Consider the following 25,787-nt stretch of genomic DNA (forward strand, 5'->3'; position numbering starts at 1 on the left):
GCTGCTGCCATGGCAACGGGCCCTAATCTGCATTGTCAGGCCCAGTTCCCCGTAACTCTAGCCACTCGGCCGGTGGTCAGGGTTTCAGGACACACCAGGGCTTACGTTACGAAAAGACAGCTGCCCAAAGATGCGTTAAATGTCCCTGAATCACCCTGTCCTCCTTTCTTTCTCTCTCTCTCTCTCTCTCTCTCTCTCTCTCTCTCTCTCAGTTCCTCAGGTGTGAACACTCTCAGCGGCAGTTTCCCCAAATCCCACTCATCCCAGTACTCTGACCTCGGGGTTGCACGCACACCTCTCTCTGTGGACCAGAGTCCTGATTCTGGACTTGTATCTACACCTGTGAGTGTGTCTCTCTCTCTCTCTCTCGCTCTCTCTCTCTCTCTCACACTCACACACACACACACACACACACACACACACACACACACACACACACACACACACACACACACACACACACAATAGCCCAGTAAGCGTCCATTGCTGCTGTCCTCAAGTCATTTGTGCCCCTCCCTTCACGCCTGCAGCTCGGCCTCTTTCATCTCCTGTGTTCTCCTCCTTTTCTCCTCACCCTTTCATCTTCCAATCCTTCCATTTCAGCCATCCTCCCTCTCCCCTGTGTCCTCTCCTCTCTGAACCGAATATACTCATTCTTTGCTCTCTCTCTCTCTCTCTCTCTCTCTCTCTCTCTCTCTCTATTTCACCCTGAGGTTACGGCCTCTCGCCTAGATTGCTCTGCAGAATGATGTGTCGCCCTCTTGACTATTTGAATAATGAGAGATGAAAAATGGCTTCTTACCGAACCCTCCCTGTTCTATGCTTGAGTTCTTTACCTGTAGTAAAAAAAAAAAGACTCTATGTACCCTCATGACTTTTTGGGGGATTTGGGTTATTTTTTATTTTATTTTTATTGCTTGCGTTCATAATGGATGATTCAGTTTTAGAACTGAACCTGTGCATCGTGTCACCAGGTGTTGAATAAATGATAAACGGGTGAGCTGGTTTAAACCACCAGGCAGCATTTTTTTCCCCTATTAAATGTTAAATATAGCATCTTATTTTATACCTTTCCAATTATACAAGTATCTGTATAGTAGACCACATCCACATTTTTCTATTCCAATTATTTGCAGCACCACACCTGATTTCATCTGTATGTCTAGACTCATTTTTTTTCTCCTGTGCTTTTCAAAGGTGTAGCAGGTGACCTGGGGCTGTTTAGTGAGTGTCCAGTCAATGAGGAGAGGTGGTCAGAGGGGAGCAGGGTCATTCCAGTGTCTAGAGTATCAGAGGAAGGTGTTGAGTTACACAGACCAAGCAAGGGTGAACGAGATGAGTGTAAAGGGGTTCAAAAGGTCACTAAGGTAAACTAAGAGTTTAGTCCAATACTTCATCACACTGGAGCGACAAAGACAAGTGAACTTGCATGTTAAGTTGAGAAATGTATTAAAAAGCTATTGCATCTGTAAAGAAACATGTTTGAATGTTTAACATGACAACCACAAACAGATACATCTGCTTTTTGATCGTGCCGTGTGGTGGAAAGATCTGTGATGGCACAAATATGTGTGACATATGGAATATAAAGGAAAGAGAGACGAGGGACGAGATTATAGGTGAGAGGAGAGGAGGCTGCCATCATCTGATGATAAAACGTGAGTGGTTCTCGTCAAGCATCGGCCAGGAAGGAGTAATATCTGAACACTTGCCCCTTATTAACATGCGTATCTGTAAATGGCGACATACTAACTGCACACAGAGGGAAGACAGTTTATATTGCACTAATGGGAAGCTGTGGTAGATTAAGTTTGACTGTCCTTTTCTCCTGATCGCCGGCGTCCTCAGCGTGACGCTGAACGGTCCAAAGGTCTCTGTGTGTACATGCATCAGGCGCCACGTTCATAGATCAATAGACGTTGTTGTCGTCCGTCCTGAGTGAGCGTTCACGTCGTTCATTTGGCTCTCTGCTTCTTCTTTTTCCTTCAGCTCCCATCCAGACAGTTCAGGTTTGTGTCGTGGCATCGGCTGGAGCAGTGTGATGTCACGGGGGACCAGCTGACCTGCCCCAGGGTCAGAGAAGGTCTGGATCACAACTGTGACCTTTGAACTTTGATATTCCAAAAATACACACAGCCACAGTAGAAGTCCCTCTTTGTGCGCTGTCTGCTGCAGTAGGTTTGGATTAAACGAAACAGAAGGAAGGGAGATGTGATATAAGAGCTTCCTGTGATATAAAAGAAGAGAGTACCATGTTTTCTAACTCAGGCACTGCTGCAGTGTGGCTTCTTCGTTTGAGAGTATTTCTTTAGAGAATGTACTCTTTTTTTGTGGGAGTAAAAAGAACCATTAATTGGATCGTGGGATTTTGTTTTATGCTGCAGTGACCTGAATTAAGTTAATTAACTTCTTTAAGTGGAAGTTAATGAACTTCCACTTACATTTAAAATGATTTGAGCATACAAAAAAGAAGCAATTCAAGCTCATGAATCATTTCCATTTTGTTTTGCTTTAATTTCACGTAATTTAATTGAGTAGATAATGACGATAACTGTGAAAACGTGCAGAAAACAAGCAGAATAATGACATGAACATTGTTACAGACTTTTTTTTTGTCATCATGAAAGGGCCATCAGAAGAGGAGCTGTTTCAAAGAGAGGGGGGTGGCATCTGTTTGGAGAGAGGGAGGAGGAGGAGGAGAGAGGAGGAAGGACAAAGATGGGAGGATCGACTGCAAGAGAACTGGGAAAACTGTCTGGTAAGTCAGCAAGCATTGTGTGTCCATCATGGTCACGTTATACTGTACAGGAGGAAACTAGAGACTAGAGAGGGAGAGAGAGAGGAAGGGAAGGAGCAATAAGGAGAGAAAGAGGACGACTGTGATGGCTCTGAAAAGCCCTGGTTTTCTGAGGGCCAACAACATGCAAACTGGGAATCAACTATCTCTGGTAAACGGTGAGGGGGACAGAAACGAAGAGCTGGAAAGCTAAAAACAAATGCAAACCAGACCATTAGGCCGGGAAATGAGTGGCCAGTAAGTGTACTGGTCGTCTTAAATGGGAAGCAGTTGAGTTTGTGGGCGGTGAAGGTCAGGTGATGGAGGTAACATTAGGGCATGGCTGGATCTGGAAACGACAGGGAGAGTTGACATATGGCAGAGTGTAACAGAGCAAGACAACAGAATGAATGCTGGGAGTTGGCTGGAGTTGTGACAGAGAAATGAAGACGCTCACGGTTTCACCACCTGTCTCTTCTCAGGAGTTAAATCTGTCCTACCAGGACTTGGGTGACCCCTTTCAGCAGGAGAATTTCCTGCGGATCCTCCGCCGGTTGATCCGCGTGGAGAAACTACAACTGGTTGACAACTCCCTCACCAACCTGAGTTCTGTACGTCTGCCAAGGTTTGAACCACACTACCCAGGCTGCACCGCCGCTCCCTCACAATCCACAGCTTGCTACGCCTCTACGTCACTCCTGTAGTCGGATGTGAGAGCTGTTCTTTCATCCAATAAAATTGAGTGTTTCCTTTGGCCAGGTGCAGAATGCTAAACCTGCACCGTAACCACCTGGTGTGTCTGCGTCAGCTGCCAAAGCTCCCAGCGGTGGAGCACCTTTGTCTGTCTGAGAACGCCATCGGCTCCCTGGGAGGCCTGGGTGCTCTGGGGACCGGCCCGCTCCGCTGCCTCAACCTGACCCGCAACCCAGTGACCTTCACTCAGGACTACCGTGCACGGTGAGGAGACACGGAGAGTGCAAGGGACAGGGACAGTAAACAACGTTCTCGTCCTTCCGTGTCGTGTCGTGTTCTCTCATTCTGCTTTTGTCTTTGTGCAGGGTTTTCCTCTGTTTGCCAAAGCTGGAGATCCTGGATGGAATCCCAAAGCTGCCAGAAGACTCTCAGCAGTTCCCAGAAACCACCAGGATGTGCAACATTCTATGACATCCTCTCCATGCATGGAGTCCGTTGTCCCGATCCTACAACACTTGAAGCGCTGACAAAGTACTTTAAAGTTGCACTAAAAGTTTCGTAGAACTGTTCAATGTATTTACACAAGTTGCCGAAAACACACTGACAATGCAGTCACAGGAAATGTAACGGTACAATGCTCCAAGGCCATGCGAAAATACTTTTTATACGCAGTACCAATTGTATATATCTTCTTCTCATTATTAATATCTTTGTAAATAGTATATATATATCCTATCGACATGTTTTGATAATAAAGACAAAATACTTTTGAGCTGTGTGATGGAGGCACAATCAGATTGCTACATGATTGCTACATGACTCAACTCCACCAGCTCCACGTCTCTCAGGACTTTGCTGAGCCAACACATTCTCACTCCTCTATCTGCTGCACACTGCACCAAACATATAAAGGAAGTGGTTTTTTTTTTTGCGTCCAGATATACGATGTGTCTTGCCGAGCAGAAACGCATCACTGTGAACAATAATGTCGATTATTTTACAGATTTATGAGTTTATAAGCGGTAGTTGTGTCCCTCAGTGTACATCTGTAATATATGAGAGGAGTACAGGACATCCGCTATTGAGGCTTATCAAACATTTAGTGACCAGACTTCCTGGGATAATGGCCTCTTGTGTCCTCTGACTGACTGGGTAATGACCCGTGAGCCCATGCAGCAGGTCACACACACACACACACACACACACACACACACACACACACACACACACACACACACACACACACACACACACACACACACACACACATACAAAATGTACACAGAATAAACCTCGGTAGCTTTGCAGAGCACTCAAATTGACACGACTTAATTCCCACTGAACGTGTGTGTCGTCTTACTCCTGTAAAGTGCTTTTTCATAAAATAAGAACGACGACATCCATACTGTCATACATAAAGCAAGGGTTACGCACATCGCCCTCCCTGTCGGCTGGAGCTGATTTTTTCATACATTTGCAGCAGCGTATTCTTTTAATAATGATTTCCTCTCCAGCCTGCACCTGAAACATAAACACACTTTGTTATCTGATACCGCAGAACATGAGTATGACGACTGCTGCACGTTCCCTCAAGGGAGCATCCGTGCACACACACACACAGACGTCTCAAGTATGAACTGGGGGGCATGCAAACACACACACACACACATACACGCTGCTCTGGCATTCTCCTCTCTCACAGTAATGCGGAGAAAACACAATTTAAGCAGCCGATATCTCTCTAACAAGCACACAGCTAGGCACAAACTGCCAGTTACATGCCTCATTGGGATTCGTTTAAGTGTGGAAGATTGTTTGTGCAAACGCGTGTCATGTGTGTGTGCGTGTGCGTGTGTGTGTGGAGAAAGAGAGAGAACTTAAAGTCTGCAGCTGATGTGTGAGAGATCATTACTGCTGCAGAGAGACGGCGTAATGAGCTCGCTGGATCCTCGTGCATCCGGGTTTTAAAAAGAGAAGCCGGCCTTCAGCTGAAGGGATTTCAAGATGTCATCGATTATCTTTGCTGCCCATTTTGACGCTCCCGGTATTTGGCAGTAAAACATAGGAGAGGAGTTTGGGTTGGTTTTCCCCAACAACAAAAACAACATCTTTTTATAGCTCAGAGCTTTTTTAGCTTTCAAGTCAATCTTGCACATGGTGTTAAACAGAAAGATGTGAGAAATTGGTGGCAGTCGTGTGGGCAGAAGTCTCAAGATAGACTCCGGCTGTGTAGGCATCGACACGTTCAAATTACTCATGCCCGGTAATTCACCCGCGAAGTGACGACTTGAGAGGAATATGAAGGAATGTGGAGGAGTTATCTCTCTTGTCACTGTAAAAAAAAAATGAAGAAAAAAAAAGGGCGCTTGCATCTCAGTGTGGCCTGCTGTTAGCACAGTAATGAGACACCTGTTGCTCTTGTGCAACAATCTCACAATAGCAGAGGGATGACGACAGCAAGGGAAAAGAGGAAGAGAAAAGACGCAGAGAGGGGGGAGGAAACGGAAGAGAGAAGCACAGGTGCGATGGACAGGAAGTGAGAGGCAGAGCAGGAATGGAGAGGAGAAGGGATGATTTGATTCAGACTGTGTGCGTGGCGCCAGGGACAAATGCTGTTTATTAGAGGTAATTGTCTCCCCGAGTCAAGCCCCCATTTTCATTTCATCCGGATTTTGTCGGTTCATTTCCCCTGTGAGTGAGTTCACACACAATCTTCTCACCTCGCTATCCTCTCGAGCCACAGAGGGTAAAGAACAGGCCTGCAGTGCATCCTGCCACCGTGACATGTAAACTCAACAATGAATATTCATCATGTCTTTTTCTCCCCCTCGCTTCTGCTTGATACATATTTATGATCATCTTGCTTCTGTTTGATGACAAAGTTAACGGCGGAATTGCACACAGCTCATCTGTCAATTGTATTAGTGATTTCAGGCTACTGGCCAACAACAGCAGTGGAGCATCCTAACAATTTCCTCTGGATCCTTTGTGGATCTCAAGAATATTGTTATGGCGATATAGTCTTAGCCCGAGTCGACAAAAAGATGAATTTAGTTGGGCATGCTTTCGCCACAAGTGATTATTGGAGCCTTGAGCGCTTTTATTTTGTCGGTCTGTTGTCTGTGTTGTTTGTAAAAATGTGTTTTCAAATGGATGCCTCGTCTACTGCAAACCAACTTTGCCTCAGGGTACAATTATAGTAAATATTTGTACATTTGAAGGACAGAATTGTAATTGGAAAGCAAATGGTATTTTTTAAATGGTATTTAAATGATGTCATTTTTCCTTAAATTATGTCCTTTTTCTTGATTTTCTTTTAAAAAGTAAGAAAAGATTTGATAGAGAAATCACCAGAAGTACCACAGCGGAAACCGTTACTGTGCTTTTTACACATTTCAATACTCTGCAGAAACACCCGATTCCTACATTTGAATTTAGCTGGAGTGAGTATTGCCAGGACTGCAGAATCTCAATTTCTTTACAAGGCAGATCACATTTGTAGAGACTTTGTAGGAATTATTTCATCAAGGCTGACACTAAATGATAATAATACATCTTAAATTTAAGAGCATTTATTAACAAAATACAGGGTGCTTTATGGCATGAAAGCAAACAGCCACCAACGCCATTGGTCCAACTTGCTATTCATTTTAGAAACTAAATATATTTTCACATATATACCGCCTTACTCATCCTGCCTCCAGTGTTGCTCTGCAGCCCTGTGCTCTCTTTGTGCTGAAAAGTGTCACATTATGTTGCTCATCCCTGACAAGTCTTTTTTTTTATCCCCCCACCGGCAGCATGGACAGGTCAAAACGATAAGGTCTCTGGGTAAAAATAGACCACACTGTTTGCTACACAAACATTCAAAGAGACTTAATGGGAGCTAACATCCTAAAAGGAATTTTAGGGTTTGAATTCCACCTCCATAATGCTGTGCTATATTAGTATTAATCTTGTGTGCTAGTATCTCCAGGTGGTTTCCTCCTCCAGCCTCCACCGGAGACGGATTACTGTCAACTTTATAAACAACATAGACAACAATCCTTTGACATCTTTATTCCACACACACCAGTCTGGTGGCACAAATGGTTCCGTACAATCAAAATCCCACTTTTTGTATCAAATATAACTGGTGGGAAAATGTACAAATGGTCAGCATTTGTGTTACTATACATTGTACAGTAGAATAAAGATTTTACAGGTAATTGCAGTAGGTTTGTGAATTGAATCCACAACAGCAGTCGACATGAAATAGCCATCCGTTTAAGGCACCCTTATCTCTCCTGTCCTATTGAAATGTGTTCAGATTTAAAATGACCAAGACCTTAGAGTGGGTTTCCAAGAATGGAAAGGCACATGTCAGTGTGACACTTTCAGTGCACGGCGGCGTCACCAGAAATGTCTTTTTGACTGGCAGTATCCAGTGAAAATACTCCTGTGTATCCGCTTTAGTCGGTAAAAGCTATTATGACACAAACTAGTTCAGTCGGGGGAAATAAAAAAGTTTTTTTTCTTCTTTTTTTAAACGATTGTCAGAATTGTTACAATCAACAATAAATAACAGAAAACGACTTGATCGATTGGAATGTAAGATTAAAATTTGAGCTCTATAAAGTATACAGCCGTTTGCATAAAACATACATATAAAAGGCCTGAACGTGAAGACCTCAGAATAACATAATTTATCTTTGCTTTCTTTATACATACTCAAAGACAGCACATTGTAGAAATACATTCTCTGCCTGTCTGCTCTTAAAAAACAGAACCAGGCAGGCAATCAGGCAGACAGAAAAGCAAGTGAATAAAAACAAATACAAAAATACACAGTACGCATCCGATTTCCCGCCTGGCAAGTTCTGTCCATTTCCACAGAGAAAGATGCTCAGTTCCATCCACCCACAGAGTTTGCAATGGCATTCCATCTTCCAGGCATAATATCCCAATTTTCCTAATTGGAATTCTGAATGGATGGCTGGTTTTATTCCTTTGGGAGATAAGGGAAAGAAAGACCCCACAGGCTCTAAGAAGGGCAGCCGAGAAGGCACTGCGTCCGTCTCACATCTCTGCCCTCCGATTGGTTCCCTTGTCTCGACCAGCCCTGTCCTCCTCCACTTCCTCATCTTCCTCTTCGTAATTCTCTTCCTCGTTATTCTCGGCCTCTTTTCTGTGATCCCCCTCCTGCCTTGGTCCCTCCTGGGTTTTTACGTCATCCTGGAGCAAATCACAAGCACACAACAAAACGATTTTAACGGCCATCATATGCAAATGTTGTGAGCATCCAATGTCGGATATCGTTTTCCACTAAAGATGATCATTTCGGGTATTGATGATTTGGATTCTAAATAAATGGAGGCAGTGAGTCTTGTGCAAAGGTTCAAGAGACACACATCTGTCAGACCAACTGTCTGACAGAGGGTCCACTGACGCTTCACTCAGTGGATGAATGACGCTGAATGAAGCGAAAGCTCGACTGAGCTCACGTTACAGAGAAACATAAGTACTGACGAGTATGAAACACCAATCTCTTAAAGAAGCGAGCGGACCGAGGGGACAGTGTTCCTGGCTAAAAACTACTGTATTATTCAAAAATGAAAATCCTATCACCTCTTGAAATGATTTCTCCGAAAATAACCCAGCGTACACTCGTTTGTTGTGTAAACAAGTAAACACATGATATGAACGCATTGTTTCAGAGTCATGAGATGTGTGTGAGCTTCTTTATTGAAGCAGATTTCTTCTTAGGAAGAATTGAATAAACAAAGGTGGTGACACGACACCCCGACAGACACCTGATCTCCCTCACTTACCAGGATGTGCACAGCCAAGCTTCAAGTTACAGGAACATCACATGGGCAATGCACACGCATCCTCATCCCCATGCAGCCACTGCAGTTAATATGTCACCATTGTAAATATTACTTCCCTTATGTGGTACCGAAACATTTTACTGTGTACAGAAGGTGCTTTCTGCTTTAATTGTTAATCAGGAACTGATGAAAAGTCCCAGAGAATAATTACAGATTACCTAGTTATGCTGGGGAAAATAATGAATTAATGAATTATCATTGGCAACACTGTCTCAACAAGTGGATCATGGCTGAGATTTGAAACTTTCAAAATGCATTACGATGCAGGTACTATGTGTTGTGTCTTCTGGTTCCCCCGAAGAATAACCCACCTGTTCTATGTTCTCCTCGTTATATGGACCCTCTCCTTCCTCCTCCACCTCGTCCTCTCTCTTCTGTCCACCAGCTATGTCCTCCTGGGCCTTCAGGACACCAACAACGAGAAGAAAGAATGACACAAAAAGGCATGAGGGCAAGTGTGTTCCTGCGTTTCCTTTTGCTCCCTCATATCTCCTGCATTACTTTACTCAATATGTACATAGAGTGTCACATACATCGTCCTCTGCTCCCTCCTGGTACTGGTCATCCAGCGTGTCTTCCTGTTGATCTGGGTTTCCAGCCATCTGAACACACACACACACACACACACACACACACACAAATCACATGCACGCAAGTTTAAACCCTACTTAAAGATCATTTTGTTTCCTAGATGCTATGGTTTCCCCGCTGCCTCCACATCTCACACTCTCCCGGTCCATTTCATCATGCCACCATGAGTAGTGTTTGTGTGTGTGCACATGTTCCGCTTGTGGCTGTGAATGTCAGCACCTCTGTGCATTTGACCGTTGCCTCGTTTCTCCTCCGGCCCCTTACTCACCACCAGTTCCTCCTCCACAGCAGGTTGTTCGGGGCCTGAGCGTTTGTCTTTGTGCTTGGCTGGCGCTACCGGCTCCTCTTCCTCCTCCTCCACCACCACCTCCTCGTCCTCTTGTGCAACCCTGTGCTCCGGCCGGTCGTCCTCGGCCTCCTCAAACTCGTCCTCTCCCTGGTTGTTGGGGTCGTCCTCAGGGTCCAGCTCACCAAGTGCACCCTGCAGAAAAAGGAGAGTAAAACCACACAGAATTTAAGTACAGAAGAGGTAGAATAACATTGGTAATAGTGGGTTATTTTTGCATGAGATGCTGGAAGAGTTATGCTATAATGCATGCAATGAAATAGTAGTGTGGAGGATTTATAACTGAATATGTTGGCAGATAAAAACTGATTGTGGCAGTTAGTGCACTCTAATGACGCATTAATTGCCTTGTTGGTATTCAGAAGCTGGAACAGATGACTGGGTAGACTGACAAGTGGAAGATGGATAGAGGGGAGATGAACATGCCAGCAGGGCGGATGAAATAATTGATTTGCGGATGGATGGATGGCTGAATGGACGTATGACACATGATATCGTGGTGTGAATGCTGAGTGACGGAAAGGAGCTGAAAGGATAGTCAGATGATGTGGACATATGCGATAACAGATGGCAGCGAGTGGGATGGATGGGTAGACAGTCACCTGCTTATGTGATGGCACTCTGTGATCCGCCTCTTGATTCTCCTCTTCCTCCTCCTCCTCGTCGTGTATCATGTGAGTGTCTGTTAACGAACACAAACGTACCCACTGTGAACTCTCATACCAGCAGACAGTGCGAAACATTCATTCAGAAATTATGCAATGTTATTTTGCGAACATGATGAACAGTAATGATAAACAGTCTAAAGTGTTTTTTTGCCTTTCCTGCCTCACCTTCTTCATCATCAGTGTGACGGTCCTCTTCTCCTTGAATTATATCATTGTCCATATTCTCATAGTCGGTCCGTTTCCTAATGACAGCAAAGACAGTACAGTGGCGGTCAGAAGAGAGTTTCCCTTTCGTCTTTGTAAAGATGCAATCAGAGCATCAAATGTTTCCTCCTTGATTGTGCATGTTTTGTGTTACCGTCAGCATCAGAGGATAATTAATTTGGCGAGTGGCAAACCAGTTTGCCAGAGGGAGATGTTTTTGTATTATTGCTCAGGTTAATCAATGCAATGCTATTCTCATTAAGTTATCCTTTTGACAAGTTTTTCTTTTTTAGAAAAAGTTAATTACAAAAATGTCCGACAGCCACGTCTGAGCTTCTGATTTTATATCTCCGTGCGGCTTTTGAGCTGATGTAGCAGTAAGACTGAAGATAAAACACACACACCGGTTTGGTTCAGTTCATTTCACTTTCTTCTTTTCAAATTAACACTTGAAAAGCGAGAAAAAAAAACACATTTTAAAACGATTTAAAGAGGACAAATGAAATTGCATTTACCTCCTTTATACTGGCTTAGCAAAAATAAATGTCAGGAGGTAGATATCCTAAAACCTGGACACATACAACTGGAATCTGCTTTGCTTGATGCCTCTGAGTTTTAAGTATGAAAGTTCCTTCTGCCCCGTTCTTAATTGATTCCCGCTCTGATTTTAAATCTGACCTTTTGTGCTCCTCTCTCAGCAGCTGCTCCCGCATGTCGGCCTCCTTGTGCTGCCGCTGCTCTCTCTCCAGTTCTTGCTTCAGCCTCTGCTCCCTCTCCTTCAGCACATTGTCTCTCTGGACCTTCAGGGCCTCCTGTCGCGTCTGGATCTGCCGGCGCTCCGCGGCCCTTTGAGCCTCCAGCCGCTGCTGCTCCTGCTGCTGCTCGTAGGCCGACTTCACGCGTTCCACCTGGGCGTGCGCCTCGTGCTGCTGCGCATGGAGGTCCTTATGAGAAGACGGATAGATGCAGAAAGGACCGACATGTAGAGCGAGGAGAGGAGATGAGAGCGGATCAAACGCACGGAGCTGTTGCTAATTTGAGACATAAATGTGGAGGCGCGGTATAATTCATCCTTTGGGAAAGTTTAATAGATGAAAATGACAGCGTAAAGCGATGAACACAACACATAATGAGCAAGCTGTCATTAATCAAAGGCGTAAAGTCTGAGGAACGCTTGTAATTCATTCCAGTTCCTCTGGGATTTAAGATAAATGATAAGCACTTCACTTTTAGCAGTAGCAGTGTCCCTGATATGACAAGGACACATGTGACTAATTTATGATTACAAGGTTTGTTATGTAGCTCTAATAAGCTTCTTTGAGAAGTTTTAAGTCACTTTAAATTAGCAACTGAGATAGAGTCAATTTAAGCCAATTTAAGTTTTTTTAACCCCATTTAGATCAAACTGTGTAGTCTGCACCAGTTCTAACCGGTTGTGGTTGCCGTCTCTGTCGGTCCAAGGCGTTCTCATCCGGCTGTTCCTGTTCTGGCTCCTCCTCTTCGCCCTGCTGCTCATCCTGTGGTTGGTCCGGATCATCCTCCAGCTTTTGAGGCTGCCCTGCTTGAGCCATCTCCTCCTCTGCCAGCTCCCTCCTCCTCTCAGCCTCTCCCTCTCCATCCTCCTCTTTGTCTGACAACGTGTGCTGGGATACGGTGGGGTGGGACTTGACCTCGGACTGTGCATGCCTCTCCTCCTCTTGACCGTTCAACTGAGGACAAAGCAACACGAGAAATGGGGATCAGATTTGTGTGTTTTTATAATTGCAGTGCATCTTGTTGATATTAACTTGATCCCAAAGAATCCCACGTTACCCTGGACTCAGTGTCCTGGTGAACCTGGCGATCGTCCTCGTGGGCATGCTCCTCTTTCTGTGGCGGTTCCAGTATTGTGGCCTGTTGGGCTTCATGAATATGGGACTCTGGTGCGATGGCAGCTGCCTGCTGCTGCTGGGGTGCAGGGTTTTGTACTGGCTGTCTCGGGTTTGGCACCCTGTTCAGGGACTCCCTCAGCTGCTTGTATTCATCCACCTGCGCCTAAAGGGAACAAGATGCACAGGTGGGCTTAGAGGGACAATCATGGGAAAATGGTGTGATGCTGCTTTGATTTTCAGCATTAAAAAAAGTCCCATGTGTGAACCTGTGGGACGTTATATATACACACACTTTATACAAGTTATGGTACCGTTAAACATGCTTTTCTACAATCCTTTTGCTTCCCATTTTAAAAAGACGCAGAGTTGTGAAATTGTCAATGTTAGTTTAGCACAAGCTGTCTGAAGATTTAGAATCTTACAATATCCAATTAGCAAAATTATAAAGATACAAACCATAAATATCTTATTGAAGCAAAACAAGACTATTAATCTGACTATTTCTTAAATGCCAGCTTTTGGGTCTTCACTGGATTTAAAACTTAACTATTTTAAATCCTATTTGTAACAGACAGGTTTCAGTTAGCCAAAGGATAAAGATCCAAAAAGCTTTCCAAGAAGTGCTGTACAATTCAATCAGTACCAAAACAGTACTGAGGTTTGATACCCAGCCCGGAAAACAGATACACATACTGTATGCTGTTAAATGTGAATGGGTCAAATGAAAAGTCATCTAATGTATGGAAAGCATAGAACACTATTACACATGTAGGTGAGGACTTAAAGAGTGGTAGGAAGAGGGGACATGTAAAGCAAAGTAAGATAAGTAAGAAGGACAGAAAGGAAAGAGGTCTTTTCCTCATTTTGGAAGAGCATTCATCTATTACAGCTTTAATAACATCATTATTCAGAAACTAATATTATTTAGCTACCTACATACCTGCATCTAGAATTTTGTTTTATACATTTTAACTTGATTCTCTGTGGTGATGCAGACATTTCTTTCAGTTCAGACCATCATTCCATTAAAAAGGCGCCATACACACATACTTTCTAACCAGGCCAGAGGGTTAAATTTGGAGAAAAAAAAAATCTGAATTCCTCCCCTCTCTCTTTATCCTGCTCCACTCCCTCCATTATATCTTTCTGGCTGATTGGCTTGAACATGCTTTAGATGTACTGCTCTGACAGCCCTGACTAAACCAAACCCCCTGGAGTGATAGAAAGTGTGTGTGTGTGTGTGTGTGTGTGTGTGTGTGTGTGTGTGTGTGTGTGTGTGTGTGTGTGTGTGTGTGTGTGTGTGTGTGTGTGTGCATGTGTGTGCGTGTATGTGTGCCTGTCCAACCAGACGCACTGATGGAAAACAGGACAGGCTTTAATATAAATTAGCAAATGCAGACAGACAGAAAGCGAGAGAGAGAGGAAAAGAGAAGACAGTGAGTGAGCATCCATTAATGCAGACAGAAAGGAGGAAAGCATTTCAAACAAATGAGCAGAGCCCCGTACATCCAATAAACCATTCAGGCATTTCAAAGGTCAGTCTTGGGGAGAAACAGCTAACATCTGATCTAATTACCCAAAAACCAAGCATCTTTTTTTTTCCTTCTCCGCTGATTACACAGTCCGCCACAATAAACATTTTGATGCTTTATTAAGAAGGTCAAAGTAAAAGGTTAAAGTAAGGCTGAGAGGAATACAGAGCAGGACTTGCTCTTCAGTTTTCAAGAACCACCGTGTCTTTCATCAGCTCATGCGGATTATTGACAAGCTGTACAGCAGTGCCAGAGGCTCCCCCTCACCTGGCTGTTTCACCCCATTAACACCGCCCGTGTCTCTGGAGCGTTGCTGCTAACATGCTAAACACACACACACACACACACACATACACACACACACACACACCCATCCACATGACAAAATGAAAATGCCACTCTGCCGCCTTCCTGTATGTCAAAATCTCACGGAGAGCATTTGATTACACCAGGCAATAACATTTGCAACACTTGATGGGGAGAACAATACGTGACCAAAATATATGCGAGGCAGCAATTCCGCATCAATCAGCTGTTGTATTCAGTGACTGGAATAAGCAATGAGACTGCATCTCAACCGCTACTGGCCTACCTGAGCTGCAGACAGCGCACTCTTGTGGTCTTCCAGTGTCAGTGCGAGATTGTCGTGGGACGACTTCAGGTTCTGATGCTGAACCTGGATAAACAAGTGAACCAAAAGCATGAACCAACCATTTATCTTTATGTACGGGTTTCATTGTATTCACCAAAATATCTGCTTCAAAGTCAAGTTTCAGCACATATTAATGAGTGACTGACAACTTTATTTCTTCAATTTCAGAGCACAAAAAGCACACATTGTGTGATATATATATATGACAGATATAATCAATATAATATAACAGGTTTAGTCTTACCTGTGCATCCTGTAACTGTGTGTGAATGTCATGGTGCGCTTTCCGCAGCTGTTTATTTTCCTCTCTCAGGTTATATACGTTATCTGCCATCACAGAAAACACAGTCAGGGAAAAACAATAATTATATTGTACTTCAAAACATTTCCATAAGTAATAAGGACCACTTGTTTCTTTTTTATTCTTATGACCCTGTTTTTTTTTGTCAGTTAATATTCCTGCTAATATTAGCAGTTACCTACATACAATATATGTATGTAGTGTTCATATCTCTCTCTCTCTCTCTCTCTCTGTGAGGAAACTAAACTAAAATGTACAAGCACCCCGGAAGTAACACCAGAAGATGTTAATTCCCACTGAAATGTTTTAATACTACGAAACCCTTTTTTCCAGTGTAGATCTAAAAGTCTGCAAATAAAGCGCTTATACTACTTTAAACATGCAGTATTTTAAAAAGTCTAACTGGTTAATGATGACACTACTACAAAAAGCGACACTGCATTGCTACTATTGTGTGTAACTGAGTGGCGTTAGCATACGGCAGCATTTCTGTGACCATCTGTACCTTTGAGGTGAGAGATTTCCGACTCTTTGACCTCCTGCACTTTCTCGTAGTGCTCTTTGTGTTCATCGAGCAGCCGGTTGTGGTCCTCGCTTTGGACCTGGTGCTCCTCCTGCAGATCGTAAAACTGCTTCTTCAGGTCCTCGTGCTGGTTCTAACAGAGGAGGAAGAAGACTACTGTCATCATATGATAATATATAAAGAATACATTCATCAAAGCAGAAGTGAAACTCCAAAGAGAGGAAGGATATAGTGTGGTAAGGCCAGAGAGAGAGAGTGTGTACCAAAGACGACAGATAGAAAGAAGGTTAAAAAGACGAGGATGTCAAGAATTAAGAAATCTACAATGTGAGAATGTGATTGCGTATCAGGGGGTTGTAATGATGTATACCTTTAACATCTGATGTTGAACTTGTAGAGAACCGAATCTGCTGCTGGAGTCTTGCTGTTTGAGCAAAAAAATCAAAGGTTATGAAAAACCTTCTTGCTTTAATAGTTATTGAGAAAAATTAAAGTAGTGACTTTGTAGGTCAGGCTTGCTGGAACTGTCTCAACAGACAATGGCAAAGAGGGGAATTATAGCCGATAGTGGCAGTTGCATTGGCAGTATTTAACAAACCAATGCAAGAAGACGTAAAACCACAGAAGACGGGGGACAAGACACACAATATAAAAAGTCTGCAAAAGAAAGTTCAAAGATATTTGATGATGCTGCGTCATAGCAGAAGTTATACGTGTGTGGAAACATACCTTCTCCTTGTTCAGTGACTGTTGTGCATCAAGTTTATAAACCAGATAATCTAGAAAACAGAAACAGCTCAGGTTAATCTTATCTTTGTTTTTTAAATTGTGCGTTAACTTGATAAATGCTTTTGATGGAGAAAAAAAAAGATATGACAATATGATGCTTCATTCTGATGAAGCATCATATCCTTTTGACACTCCCAAATAACTCAACTCACTTAATTTCTTTAATACTTCTATCCATTCACAAACATGACACACCGTCCCTGAATCAGAGGTCCTCTTACAGTACTCAGCATTATATTGTTAAAAAAAACATTCTGTTATACTTCTACACACCTCAGCTGCTGCAGATGGTGTTTTTATGAAATGTTTACAGAGGGTAATTCAGTTAGAATGACCCTTACATTTGTTAAATAACTTGTATTACATTACCTTCCAATTAATTTGCATACTACATTTATTTAGCAGACTCCTTGACATTTAATAATAATAATCTCATCAGAGATCATATGTACCATATTATACTGAACTGTTATCTAATATTCGTGGCGGTCTCAGAATGAGAGATGGATTTTCCAAAGCTCCTTTCGATGGAGATAAACCACAAGAGCCGGAATTGAACGTAGACGTTATTATTCTCACCTTCTTTGGCCTTTTTGTGCTCCAACCTCTCCTTCTGAAGAGACTTCTCTAACCTGGAGCGATGCTCGTACACCACTGAACATATAAAAATAGAGGAAGCGGGAGGGGAGATGGAGAAAGAAAACACAAAAGGGTTTGGTGAGTTTGAACAACTTAAACAGAGCTTTAAATATGTGCACTGCACATATTTATCTGTTTTATATGCACTCACAAACGCTGAAACGTTACGTCTAGAGAGGCGGACAGATGACGGATGAGCATTGTATGCTTTAAAATGAGAGCCAGGTGTGATATTTATTCAACCACACTGTGATCTCAGGACATGACAGCTCCTCCATCGGCACAAAGCTGTGGTATTCCTCACAAACCTGTCAGTCCAAAGGTATTTACAAATACTACCAGTCTGGTTCCAGGCTGCTTCAGGGTCTGGTGGATGGCGTCTAAGTATGCTGATTTAAACTCAGTTTTCGTAAGTCGTATTGAGGCCAGTCGTCTCTCCAAACACTGCATCTTAGCGCTCATGCTAATCAATTATGTTTTCTACTCTGTCCCTGGTCTGCGAAGCCTTAAGTCCCGGCTCCGTCGTGCTCAAGCACCTGTGACCAACTATCGATGCATTCTTGTACACATGCATGTTGCAGAAATAATACAGAGACTTTTAGTTAATTTATACATTTATAATTTGCCTCATTCATTACAGAATAATACATGCATTCAGTAGGTAATAGTGCTTTATTTTAATGCCTTCTCCGCTTGCAAGTTTACCGTTGTTCTAAAAAGCTAGTTGTATTTTTTGCACGTTTAAACAGACATTTGTTAGCCATCATGAACAGTATTCTCAGTGTTAAAATTGTTTTAGGTGACGCATTCTGTAACCTCGACATGTGACAATAATAGTTACTCCCATCAACGCTTGAGAAGTAAACATCATCTGACTCAATCATCTGAAAAAGAAAATCTCTTCTTGCAGTTTCTTACATGTTCTCCCTGACTCTCTAGCCTCTAGCCTTGGGTTGGGAGGGGGAGGGGGCTGGGCAGTCTAACTGATGATGTGGCTGTTCTTCCTTCTGAGTGCCAACTCAACAGCTTTCAGGATAAACTGGTAGACACACAATCGCGTTTGTAATAATTCCATGAGGATGACAAAACTATGAAGGAGGAGGGTGAAAGAGTGCAAGAGAGAAGAAAATGTGGGAACAGTGAAAAGATAAAAAGAAAGAAATGAGAGAGGGAAGCAGAGAAAAGCTGACACAGATGGGACCGGCACACATAGGGTTAAGGTAAATAGACAAACCGGAAGAGACTGAAGGGAAAGAGACAGTCAAGGAAACACACACACACAGTGTGAAAGAGAGAATGTGACACACACTTGGTAATAAGGTAGCTTAGGGTTACCTAAAACTAATTAAGGACAAACTGATTTTTTTTTATATAGCTTAACTTCTGTAGCGACTAAATAAAGGTATCAGGTCCAAGATTTCCACTTGTGTGTTTCCTTCGTGTTCCCGTTGTTTTTCTGCCGTGTCTGTTGACACACTAGTGGACACTGTGCTTCGTTTGACACCTTCTTTGAGTCCAGCTGATGTAATGGCCTCACAGTTGTTATTAGAAGTTTGGAATGTGGTTGCCTCATCTGCTCAATGTGGTGACCACTTAACTTTCTACCGGCTGGAACTATTTCAAGACGACCTGTGTCCAGCCTCTTCTCAAGAAAAATCTGGCCTTAATCCCTTCATAGAAGAGTTCTCCACAGACCGGTTTCCAAACATCTGTTTACAGGTTTTTCAAAAATCATAGCACAGGAACCGCCCTTCTCAGGGTCACATATGACCTTTTAATAAATGCAGATGCTAGAGATCACTCCGTTCTCATTTTACCTGACTTAAGTGCAGCCTAGAGACTTGATACAGTAAGTGGATCATGGCATTTTGATAAACAGATTTCAGCAGTGGGTTGGCATATTGAATACAGCCTTGCAGTGGTTTTCAGCATATTTGTCCAATTGTATGTTATGTTTTTTTGTTTTGTTGTTAAATGGTGGAAGTATCTACTGGTCAGCCCCGACAACATGCGGAGTGCACCAGGGTTCAATTTTAGGAAAAGTCATATTTTCCTTGTATATGCTTCCCTTGTGCCACATCATACGCAGACATAGTGTCACATGTCATCATTATGCAGATGCTACTGAGATTTAACTCCAAATAAAGTCAAAAACGTCTCCAGTTATAATTCTAGCAGATGTAACATGATGTGTCTTTAAAGTTTCTCCTATTACATTTTTTTGTATTCTTGTCATTGTATCCGAAATCCTGCATGCGCAGATCCAGAAATATATTGGTGTCATGACTAACAACATCAAGGCTGAGCTAAAAAAAGCTAAGTGTATTTTTTCTGGACTCAATTTTCAGCAAGCTTGGCAAGTCCCCTTTCTTTCATCAAACATGTATGTTCTGTCCTGTTGATTGCATTCTTGTATATGTATTTACATTATGTGTTTTCTGTAAAGCACTTTGCAACATTGGTTTGAAAAGTGCTATCGAAACAAAAATAAAAATGTTTTGTCACTATGACCTTTATACCATAATCAGTAAGCCATCAACAGAATCTGCCCAGTTTTTACTGTAAACAATCCAACATTCTACAAGACTTTAGGATACGATTGTTTCAGAAGTAACATGTTACACATAGTTTAATAATTGTTAAAATGGCTAAATCCAACAAACTTCAAACAAGCAAAATTCCAAAGGATTCCAAAGGATTTCTTTTGATATGAACTGACTGCACGACTTTCTTTAAACCTTTCTAAGCTTGATCAGAAGGATGTCCAGACACAGGAGAACAGGGAGGTTTTATTCTACTTATTAGAGGCTCTGTACCCTCTCAGCAGCGGGAAGTGCCAAAGATGAGGCCATGTTGTTCTTAGCTCAGCTTCGTTCAGGCCACTCCGCACACACCCTCTCTCTGGGGGACGACATGGACAAGCAGGGCAACAGCCACAAAGAGGCCACAGTCTAAAAAAGGTCATTTGAATGTGCATTTGAATTATTAAAATCCACCAAGTCATAATAATTTACATGGGACCGTTCATGCAGAAACTCAATGTGCCACACCAAAACAACTTTTTAGAAAACATATCAAGAAAGGAGAGTAAATAAAAAATGTGTCCAAAATATATAAGGTAAGGTATTTTGTTTTTCTACATTTCTTGTTTGGGCGTCTTTGTATTTTAAAGCAATATTACAAAATCACAAACTACAACCTCAAAATGACCTTATTCAATCAAACTCTTTGCCACAGCTTAACTCGGTATTACAAATATTTCAACAACTATTCAGCTGCAAAGATCTGCATCACCACCTGCTGGTGCTTATAGAAAGTTCCCACAGTCAAATTCGTAATGAAGTACAGGCGACTATTCCCGAAAACCAGCTACAACATTCCCCCGAGCTTCCAAATACGAGCTTCCAAACACACGGCAATTGACTTTTCATCAACCCTTATCTTGTTTAAACCTCAACGAGCATGGGAATGAACATTTCTTTTTTTTGAGGGTTTCCCCTCGGACCGGTGAAGCATTTCCCAGAAGGAGCGGTGAAAGTGCATCGGCAGAGCGGGAACAAGGGAGCTCTCTATGGTGGTGACCTTTACTGGCCTACTGGTTTAGAAGTGGAGAAGCCCGGTTTGGTTAGATTTGGCAAAGTTGGTATGCACTGGGAAATACTATCAATAACACTAGGAAATGGGTTGTAAGATTGTTTTTCGGCAGCGCTGTCCCACCGTTGTGTAGTGCACTCAATACAGAATCCAATAATGCGCACAGTGATGTGTGAAAGGTTCGGGTGATCAAAGAGGTCACAGATCACCTGAGCTGTGTCCACGGTAATGACCGCTGTCTTCAACAGGTGATCTGACTCACACAAGCTGATCCAGGATCACATGTCAGGTCACAGAAGTGAAAGGTGTATTTAAACTGCGGATCTTTTGCCGAGTGTGTTTCTGTAAGTTTACCTCACAGCTTTCATTGCACTACAGCTCGAACAATATACAGCACATAGTGTATAAATGACTGTAATATATATATAATGGTTCGAACGGGTTTATTTTTAGCTCTCTCACAGAAGCAGCCACAGCAAAGTTGCGGAAAGCTGCCAAACTAAACATAATGTGGCTTTCAAATTTCCTCTCTCATGGTAATTCCTGTGGCTTTTTTTTTCCTCCTCCTACCAGTAAATATAACCCAGACAGGTATGTTTATACCCAGTAAACCCATACTTCCATAAAACTAGACCATCATTGGTGATTTGGGACAGCCAGATAATAGACTTCCATTTGGACTTGGACATTTTAAAACCGAGACCCAACATCTAACTAAAGTCCCAGGAACAAATTCTAAAAAGAAAGAAGTGATTTAGTTGTAGTATTCAAATGAGTGGTTTATATTCTAAGCGTAGACAGCAAAACTTTTTTTAAACTTTTCCTTTTGGTTGCAAAACTAAAATCTGGTCTGTTAATTCCAAGGAGATCTGTAACTCAAAGAACAAATGGTATTTGTTTTATCTCATGGATAAAAAAAACAACCGATTCCGAGAAGAGCACTCATTTTAATAAACCGGTGACGACAACAGTGCTGGTGGTGTACAAAATGATTGGAACACTTATTCAGAGACAGTTGCAATTATTCCATTTGATGAATGTTTTGCGAATGACATAAACAATAACGCGTCTGTGTGTGTGGGAGGTGGAGGTTGAATGGGTGTTAAATCACGGGGACACATTTGTCAGAGTCTATGCAAAACCACAAAGTGCCAGTTAATCCTTTTAAATGACAACTGTGGGCAAGAGTGAATCAATACAGCTGGCTCACAGGCCCCCAAGCTATGGCCCACCTCTAAATATAGGACACAAAAAACGGCAATCAACAGTCAGCCATGGATATCAAGTGGCCCGGACCTTGTGATTGACTGAGCGGTCCATCGCGTCGAGATGAAAGTAAGGGTGTGGTGCAGTTGAGAGAGGCAAATGCAGTTGAGCAAAATCCAATTCATTCAAAGTGTCACGTTATACAGTCATACTCTCCGTTTCCGGATACATCAGCTTTGTTGCAGCTTTAAAAAAAGAAATAATGAAATAGGAGCCATTTGTATAACGTCGGCCTGAAACTGACTTAAAGACACAGCTTTGCCCGAGGGAAACAGATATTCAATTGATTTGTACAATGCCGTACTCGAGGTAGGTTGTGCTTTTATCTCGGTAAATGTGGGACATCTGACGCCTCCCTCGCCCAACTATCTTTGTCCTACAAATGAACACAATAATAAGCATGATAAAGCATGGTTAAAATAACACATTTCTAATATAAGGCTGCACACCTGGAGGCCCGAACCACAAACAGCAAAAATCTATGGAGGCAGATCTACTGTAACAATGTGATTTGTTACAGAGCGCTTCACACGGAAACAAAACAAACAGGATGCCTGTGTGCATGTGTACATATCATTTGACAAAAGTGATAGGTTGCAACTTCATGACTACTGGTTAGGGGGATCAAAGGCTGCACTAAATTAACAGGTCCGGAGTCTGGCCTTAAACCCTGACACAGTATTTGACTCCCTGATGTGGGCACAATGCGTGTTCTGAATAGATGAAGCCATGTAGGGGCGAGCTCTCCGCCCCAGCTGGTAATTTTAAACTCATGGCATAATAGCATGACACAAAACCTCACATCCTGTCAGCATAGCGACTGTGTTTAAGTGTGTTTATATGGAGGGAGTACATCTGAGAGGTTCCTGTGGGACCGTCCTGTTTAATATGCTTTTGTAGAGTAGGAGCACGCGAGCAGCTAAAAGGTTTTTAACAGAGGTCAACTGATGTGAACGTGTGTCACTATTTTACAAACATGGCACTAAAGCAAACCTATTATTCCATTATTATCACATTTTAAAATGTGAATGTTGTAGTTTTTAAATGTTAGTTCATGAGTGTAGCTAAATAACTACTGACTGGTTCTCGGCCTCCCCCTCCTTCAAATGCACAGGACTGGAACTAGAGTTGAAAAGATTCTATCTTATTCATGTTTTAGTCCGCAATAATAGGTTTGTTTACATCAATGCCGTATGTAAACATGAGACTCAAACATACGTGTTGACAGAGAGCTAAGAAAAGACAACGAAATGGCTATATCAAAATTCAAAGTGTTACCGTCTTCAGTATGCGGAAACACACAATATTAGGGATGGTGCAGCACCCAGATGGCTTAACCCTAAAATGGGTTTAAAAATAAGCCAATACTGTACGTTTCTTTGAAACCAAAGTGAGGGGGCCCTCTTTTCCTCATCTGTTCCTGCAGCCCCAGCTGACATAAGCAGCTGTTCTGGCTGACCTCATGACTTTAAGGTATACTCATCTGTATTTGGTTGAGGTTAGCCCTGGGACACAGGGACTACAACCAGGTGTGTGTGTGTGTGTGTGTGTGTGTGTGTGTGTGTGTGTGTGTGTGTGTGTGTGTGTGTGTGTGTGTGTGTGTGGGGGGGGGTCTGATATCAGTCTGCAAAAGGCAGACCCGTCCAGCCAAGTGAACTCTCCAGCCCAATGTGCTCAGACCTTAAACGGGTTTATAACAGGATTAGGTTACTCAAGGTCAGAGGTCACAGACTGCTTGGCTATACAGTACAGTTAAAGGGCAGTTAGAAACAGAAAGTTTCAGTGGAGTCATTCTTGCATGTAACACAAACAAGCTTCGATACAGTGGAAACGGTCAGCTGTGCATGATACAACCACCCACTGTATATTCTGGTTAAAATGGACTCAATTGTGACGTTTCAAGGTGGTCACGGGATGCCGAACTGAGGGGCGGTTAGTAATACACCGTATTCAATCCTTACGTTTGTATTGAGAGGCGCGTGCGTTTGACAGCAAGCGAGACAACAATAAAATGGACGTTTTGTGAGTGGAGTCTGGCGTGACACGGAAGAGCAAGCGACTTCTCACGCTCACTTCAGCTCCCGTCACCTGAAACAAAAACCTTCAATCACGTCGCCGCCAGTCGGTGTTTACCTTGGAGCTGAGCCGAGAGCGACTCCTGGTGCTGCTGGTACTTCAACGCCATCACCTCGGTCCTCTTGAGCTGGTTGTGCATCTCATAGGATATCATGCCGCCGTACATCATCCCGCAGACCACGGTGACCAGCAGGAGACACTGGAAGATCCTCCGCTGCCTCCGGGAGCACACCCCGCTTCCCATGTTGGACCCGCACCCCCCTCCCCACCCCTCTTTCGCGGCTGGAAAACTTCCGACACAACTTTTTTTTTATTTTTACCTCCTGGTGAAGACGTGAAGAAACCCTCCTCCCCTCACTCCCCGAACATTTCCGAGCAGAAAAACACGAGTCAAACGCGAATGTCCGCCGATGGATACATTGTTTTCGCACGGTCGCCACATCCACCCGAGGCTCTCTCTCGCTCTGTCTCTCTCTCTCTCTCTGTCTCTCTCTCTCTCTCTCTCTCGCTTTCTCTCCCTCTCTCTCGCTCTCTCTCTCTCGCTCTCTCCCCCTGCGACTTCAAAGTAGCCGCTTCACTTCACGTGAAACTCGTTGCTCTTACGGGACAAACCGAGGCTGACGGCTCCCGCGCGCGCATCCACGTTTCCCTTTTGCAGACGTGAACTTTTTCCGACGCAATTCAAAGAGGCTTTTTTTGGGGGGGGGAGTGAAAAGTCCCGGCCTCCGTAGCACCTTTAACTCCAGTTACGTGTCAACCCAGCAGCTGCCTGCCATCCAAGTACAACTCTGAAGGAAGTCCCTCCTCCGAAAAAAGAAAAAAAAAAACATAAATTTCCCTATTCCCGCCCTCTGAGAAATAGATTTGATCAATTGGTCGACAGAAAGCTCGATCAAAAAGCAGCCCCGTGAGGGTGGAGGGTTTAGAGAAGTTTAGACCTTGTGGTTTCCATAAATACGGAGACTTGATGTTATAACATCGTAAGTAACGCGCAAATGGTTTGTTTTAATAGCTACAAAATACCAGGAATGTTAGAGACATGAGAAGTTTAATACTGTACATGATTGTTCCAATTATTGCTGTGGAAATTATGTTGTAATAAAATACTCATGGCATATTTTATTTGTACAATATTTTTAAATTATGTCTGATTGTTTTTGTTTATTGTTATGCACCTTTCACCAAGTCAAATTCCTTGTATTTGTAACGTACTTGCATGTATTAAAAAGTAAAAATGCCAACACCATTTTGTTTTAAACTTTAACCTTGGATGCATGAATGTGCAAAACAATCAGCTATAATATCCATGAGCGAAACACACCTATATACACACCTATATATGTGCAGGTGTAAAACATTAGAAATTACTTGGCAGTTTCATCTCATCAAAACAACA

General features: G+C 42.9%; 1 protein-coding gene across 1 annotated transcript; it reads right to left on the bottom strand.

The window, feature by feature from the left end:
- Positions 1 to 7,521: 7,521 nt before the first annotated feature.
- Positions 7,522 to 24,644, bottom strand: golim4a (golgi integral membrane protein 4a). The gene is made up of 16 exons (XM_079225223.1): positions 24,449 to 24,644; positions 17,396 to 17,470; positions 16,757 to 16,806; positions 16,398 to 16,451; positions 16,010 to 16,160; positions 15,448 to 15,530; positions 15,144 to 15,227; positions 12,961 to 13,182; positions 12,579 to 12,857; positions 11,827 to 12,092; positions 11,110 to 11,186; positions 10,879 to 10,958; positions 10,199 to 10,411; positions 9,873 to 9,941; positions 9,651 to 9,740; positions 7,522 to 8,683 (listed from the first exon to the last, which is right to left on the bottom strand). The coding sequence occupies exons 1-16, from the start codon at positions 24,633 to 24,635 to the stop codon at positions 8,528 to 8,530; spliced, it is 2,136 nt and encodes a 711-aa protein (XP_079081349.1). The 5' UTR covers positions 24,636 to 24,644; the 3' UTR covers positions 7,522 to 8,527.
- Positions 24,645 to 25,787: the final 1,143 nt, after the last annotated feature.

Source organism: Taurulus bubalis (genome assembly GCF_910589615.1).
Source record: "Taurulus bubalis genome assembly, chromosome: 10".
Taxonomy (NCBI): Eukaryota; Metazoa; Chordata; class Actinopteri; order Perciformes; family Cottidae; genus Taurulus; species Taurulus bubalis.

Excerpts from the sequence above, each read along its gene's own strand:
- golim4a (XM_079225223.1), bottom strand. The coding sequence starts at position 24,635 with ATGGGAAGCGGGGTGTGCTCCCGGAGGCAGCGGAGGATCTTCCAGTGT. Across the intron at positions 16,452-16,756 it reads AGTCACTGAACAAGGAGAAG|CAAGACTCCAGCAGCAGATT; the intron begins GTATGTTTCCAC and ends TTGCTCAAACAG. Across the intron at positions 12,093-12,578 it reads AGAGACGGCAACCACAACCG|GACCTCCATGCGCAGCAGCA; the intron begins GTTAGAACTGGT and ends TCTTCTCATAAG.